Raw genomic sequence first — 5,208 nt, 5'->3', positions numbered from 1 at the left:
GCTGTCGGTGCAGGCGGGCGGCGCATCGGTGCCAAAGTACCTGTCCCCAAAATTCCCTGCGGGAGACAGGGAAAGCAGTGAGCGGGGTGACCAACAGGAGCATCCCCCTACCCCCTACCTCCCCCCGCCCTCACCGATGCCGGGGATGATGTGGAACTCCTCGTTGATCCTCTTGTCCACAGCCGTGGTGATGATGCGGACTCGGGGGAACGCGTAAGCTACCGAGTGCACCCCCATCTCGGCCATCAGCAGCGACAGCAGGAAGATGCGCTCCTCCGGCACGTCGTGGTCCTGCAGCACGGCATCATCAGAGCCCTGCCCGTGCCCCCTGGTGGGCTGGGAGCCCCCCACCCTGCCCAGCCCCTCACCAGCAGCACGCGTACGGCCATCATGGCAGCAGCGCCGGTGGACACGGTGCTGTCCATGAGGATGACGTAGTCCTCGCTGATCTCCTTGGGCAGGCGCAGGTAGTGCAGCTGGAGGAGGACAGGCAGTCAGGCACCGAGGCGGTGTGCTGGGGGCTCAGCCTGGGGGCTGCAGGTGCTGCTCACCTCGGGCTCCCCCGTGTCGTGGTTGGTCTGGATCAGGATCTTGCCCAGGCGGATGTCCTTGCAGACGGCGGTCAGCGCTTGCTCCATGGTCTCCCCGGCCCTCAGGATGGACACGCCGGTGATCTAGCAAGGGACAGGAGCCCTGCGTTATGGCCACATCCTCTGCACTCATTGCCCCCTGCCCAGCCCTGCTGAGCCTCTGCCCTCCTCATTTTGAAACCAGCTGCTCCTGCAGGACCTGGTGGGACCCACAACTACCCCACAGGGCAAGGGACAGCCCTACGGCTGACCAATGGTTGGCCAACAGCTGACTGACAGTTGACCAATTGCTGACAAAGCAACGGCTGACCAGTGGTTGACTGACAGTTGACCATTGGTTGGCCAACGGTTGACTGACAGTTGACCAGTGGTTGGCCAAGCAATGGCTGATCAGTGGTTGACGACCAACAGTTGGCCAACGATTGACTGGCAGTTGACCAATGGTTGGCCAACAGTTGACTACTGGTTGCCCAATGGTTGACCATTGCACTGTCCCAGTTGGTGCCCAGTGCATAAGGGCACCGGTACATCTCACCCGCTGCCTATGGAACCTCTTCCCTTCATAGGTTGTCCCCTGCGGCGTCTCCACCGTGACTGACTGCAGAAAGGAAAGGTGAAGAGAGTGTGGGCAAAGCCACCCCCATGTGGCCCCCACTGCCTCTGGGGCAATGGCAATGGAGGGTCAGGGCCGCACCTTCAGTGGGAGGAAGGAGAGCGCGTGCTCAATCAGCAGCCGCATCAGGCGCTTGGAGTAGAAGATGAACTCGTCCCTGGTGGTGTCCTTGTTCCTGTGGGAGTTTGGGTGCTCAGTAGCCATGTGGCCAACAAGGGACGTGAGCAAGGAGCAGCCCTTGAAACTGGGGACATCTGACAATGTGGGAGGAAGCCTACAGAGGTGGCGGGGGCTTGAAGCATCCCAATGGGGAACGACTGAGAGCCCTGAGACCACTCAGCCTGGGGGAGAGAAGGCACAGATCTGTGAGATTCTGTGAAATTCTGAGAGGTGCGGCGAGACTGCGCCAACGCTGCAGTGCTGAAGGAGGCGAGAGAAAGTAAACAAACACCCCACAGCACGTTACTTTCTTGAGAACACAAGGGAGACAAAGGAGCCCTAACAGCTCTCAGCTGGTCAGCAGATGGAAGTGGTGGTGTTGGCAACGGTCCCTGAGAGGCAGAAGTATATTGGATATTTTTATTCTGTATTTTGGGACATCATCTCCCACTTCTCACCATCGCATGGCGCAGATGACAGACAGCCCACCAACAGCAGCACTGGAGGAGGGCAAAGCAATTACTTCTATCTCAGGGGTATTTCTGTGCTCAGATCTGGGTACCTTGCAGCCAGGAGCTCTGCGAGGACCAGGAAAGCCCAACAAGCCTTAGCAGAAACTGGGCAGTGCATCCTGCCAAGGCACAAAGTCCAGGAGCTCAGGGCAGAGCTGACCCAAGCCCTGCAGCCCTGACTGCCAGTGCACATCCTGGAGCCCTTCCATGTGTACACAGGGACTACTGTGCAAACAAAAGCAGTCCACACAGGACTACTTTCTGCTCTCCACCTCTGCACAAGAGCTGAGGATTGCTCTGGAATCTCCTTCTCCCCGAGATGCCAAGCCTGGATTTGCCATGACGCAGCGAGCTGCTCATCTGCTGCCAGCTCACAGTGCTCACAGACGGCTGCAGCATGGGGAGCCCCAGCGCCGTGCAACCAGTGAGTGGGAAGGCAGATCCAAAAGAGAAAGGCTGATCACCTATGAGCACCAAAGCCACTGAACCGCCCCCAAACACAGCACCCTTTCACCAGAAGAGTTTCTCAGCCCAGGTTCTTAAGAACTGTGTTGCTTCAGTTTTCCTCCCTTCCTGTGGGCTGTGGTAGGATGTGAGGGGGTGGCTGACGGGCCAAGCCAACACCCCTCATAAATGTGGTGTTTTTCTATTTACCATCTGGAAGAAGCAAAGTCCGCCTCCCCACAGCCCAGGCTGCAATGCACAGCGCTGTTGGTGAAGGGAGATTAGCAGGGCTGATCCCCTCCTCCCAGGCAGCTGAGCCAGCACCCAGCTCTGAGCAGATTAAGTTTATCAGACACTTGTGTTCTGGGAATACGAGGGCAAAGCAACATGTCACAGGTCCCACAGGATTACGTCCCAACCTTATGAACGTGCTTTTGCCACCTAGAGAAAGCAGAGCATCGGCAGGGAACAAAAAACAGAGTGAGGACAAAGCCACAGAGCAGCACGTGGGTCCTGCTGGAAGCATTGAGGGGTGGGATGGGCAAAGTGACACCACCCTTGGTACGATCACCCTACAGAACAGTCCTTGTGGAAGGGACTCACCTGATGATGGTGTGCATGCCCCGCACCTGCGGTGTGTTCTCCAGCACGCTCAGAGTCGCCGGCAGTGGCTGCCCCTGGTGGGCTGAGGCCAGAGCTGCCCTGCAGCAGAGAGCAGCAGTCAGAGCCACGCAGTGCACATATATATGACAACTTCTGCCAGCACCTGGGCAGCAGGGAAACAGCTCTGCACGGGCAAGGCATGCTGGGTGGTGACCTGGGACATTGCATCACAGCGTGAGGACTGCCCTGCTGCAAGTGCCCACGTGATCTACCAAAACCAGGGGAACCTCCAGCTCCTTTCTGTGGGATCAACCTCCAACCTTCAGAGCTGGAATTCTGCTCCAGAGAGGGACAGTGGCAGCACGTGGAGGAACTCCCACAAACGCAGCACAGCTGCATGCACCCCAAATGAGCTGCATGCACAGCATCCACCCCTGAGGCTGAGGAGTGCACGTGCACTCAGGCAACTCAGCAGAGCTTCAGCCAGCAGGGATGGGGAAGAGGCAGAACAGCAGGGGCTGGCAGCCATCACCACCCAGAGCTGGCCATAGCCCAGCCAGCAGGTCCCCAACGTACCTGACAGTGATTTCGCGCTGGGTGGGACAGCAGACATTCAGCGCGGCAAAAGGGCAAAGAAAAAAGAAGGGACATTTGGTCATTGGTCTGGTCTGGCCAGCTCCCATCCCTTCCCCTGGGGCTGAATGGTGAGCAAGACTGGAGCACCAGTGACATCAGGAACAAACGGGATGGCAAGAGCTGCTTGGGACTGAGGGATGTACCAGGAGAATGAGGCCACAGCACGAGCAGGGTGCTGCTCCATCCCTGCTTCCCAGCTCTTGCCTGCCTTGAGTCACGTAAAGGGGCAGTGCTGAGACCCACAGGGTGCAGAGCAGTGAGCAGCCCCCTCCTCACCCGCCCTCTGCCAGCCCCTCACCTTCTCCAGCTGGCTATGCACGTGCTGCACAATAAGGTCCAGCGCCACAGAGTTCTCCCCACCTGCCCACAGAGCAGAGAGACGGGGTGAGGATGTGCACCTGCCACAGCAGTGGGGTCGGGTGCAAGCGGCGCATCTCACCCCGGGGCACCACGATGTCTGCCACCTGCACGCTGGGCTCGATGTACTGCTCGAAGGCTGGCTTCACAAACTTGTGGTATTGCTTGATGACACCCACGATGTCACGCCCACGCTCCATGATGTCGCGCTGCAGCCGCCGCACCAGCCGGATGTCCGAGTCCGTATCCACAAACACCTTCATGTCCAGGAGCTGGAACACTGGGAGGGGTGAGCATCCCCTCTGCAGCCCCCCTGACACCCCTAAGGCAGCTGTGCCAGCAGGATCCCTCCCTCAGAATACCCCACGCAGCAATACCTTCAGCAGCTCCTTGTTGGCAAACGCCAGGATGCCCTCAAACACGATGACGTTGGCCCCATAGACGGTTTTCTGTGGGAAGAAAGGCGCTGCATTCACACTGCCCCACGACTGCTGCAACCCCCCCACCCCCGCTGTGTCTTAGTCCCGAAGCTGGGCTGAGTGCTTCCTGCACCCACCCCACAGCACGCAGCCTTTATCTCACTCCATATCTCAGCCCTCACCACAAAACCACAAGCCCTGCCCCTGTGCCCGCTGCCAGCTCCACATCCCCAGGGCACCCACCCACTCTCGGCGCCGGCTGTGCGTGGTGAAGTCGTATACGGGCACCTTCACACTCTTGCCCTTTTTCAGCTTGCGTAGGACGCTGACGAGCAGCTCAAAGTCAAAGGCGTCCGGGTGGTCGAAGTTGTAATCGCTGCGGGCCGCCAACGCCTGCTGCCCCTCGTCCAGCACCTGGGAACGGCACCGCTCAGCACCACACCGTGCTGTGCCATGCCAGAACGCGCCGCTCTCACCTTGTAGAAGGAATCCATGGACAGCAACACGACCCAGGGCACGTCCAACGCCTCGATGATCCGCGTGGCCACGGTCGTCTTACCCGAGGCACTGCCGCCGCACAGCCCTGAGGTGAGCGGGCATCGTCAGCATGGCCCAGGCTGAGGCCCCCGAGCCCACACCCGGCCCCAGGATGCAGCCCAGAGCCAGGCCCAGATCGAGACCGGAACCCCAGGCCCTGGTCCCGCGTGCCAACCCTGGCCCAGCCCCAGAACCTCATCTGAACCTCAAATTCCGGCCGCAGAACCAAGCCCAGCCCGGCTCTAGACCCCAGGCCCGGGCTAAGCCCAGCCCTGCTTCAGATCCCAGACCTCGCATCTCATCTCCATCCCGCATCCAACCCCAGGTCCCACCCCCAC

The 5,208-nt window shown here is 59.8% G+C and overlaps 1 protein-coding gene across 1 annotated transcript in view; it reads right to left on the bottom strand.

Moving 5' to 3' along the window:
• LOC100547927 (uridine-cytidine kinase 1-like 1-like) overlaps nucleotides 1-4,932 on the bottom strand; it is a gene marked incomplete at its 5' end in the record, with an annotated part of 5,649 nt that extends 717 nt beyond the window's left edge. Inside the window, 13 exons of the mRNA XM_010728335.2 lie at nucleotides 3-56; nucleotides 135-291; nucleotides 369-476; nucleotides 552-674; nucleotides 1,126-1,188; nucleotides 1,285-1,378; nucleotides 2,922-3,020; nucleotides 3,498-3,514; nucleotides 3,856-3,917; nucleotides 3,997-4,186; nucleotides 4,292-4,363; nucleotides 4,577-4,747; nucleotides 4,810-4,932. Coding sequence (XP_010726637.2) covers nucleotides 3-56; nucleotides 135-291; nucleotides 369-476; nucleotides 552-674; nucleotides 1,126-1,188; nucleotides 1,285-1,378; nucleotides 2,922-3,020; nucleotides 3,498-3,514; nucleotides 3,856-3,917; nucleotides 3,997-4,186; nucleotides 4,292-4,363; nucleotides 4,577-4,747; nucleotides 4,810-4,932 — 1,333 coding nt within the window. The remainder of the gene's footprint in view (nucleotides 1-2; nucleotides 57-134; nucleotides 292-368; nucleotides 477-551; nucleotides 675-1,125; nucleotides 1,189-1,284; nucleotides 1,379-2,921; nucleotides 3,021-3,497; nucleotides 3,515-3,855; nucleotides 3,918-3,996; nucleotides 4,187-4,291; nucleotides 4,364-4,576; nucleotides 4,748-4,809) is intronic.
• Between the last annotated feature and the right edge of the window lie 276 nt (nucleotides 4,933-5,208).

This window comes from Meleagris gallopavo, unplaced genomic scaffold (assembly GCF_000146605.3).
Source record: "Meleagris gallopavo isolate NT-WF06-2002-E0010 breed Aviagen turkey brand Nicholas breeding stock unplaced genomic scaffold, Turkey_5.1 ChrUn_random_7180001957374, whole genome shotgun sequence".
NCBI classification, from domain to species: domain Eukaryota; kingdom Metazoa; phylum Chordata; class Aves; order Galliformes; family Phasianidae; genus Meleagris; species Meleagris gallopavo.
This window is presented reverse-complemented; position numbering and strand designations above follow the sequence as displayed.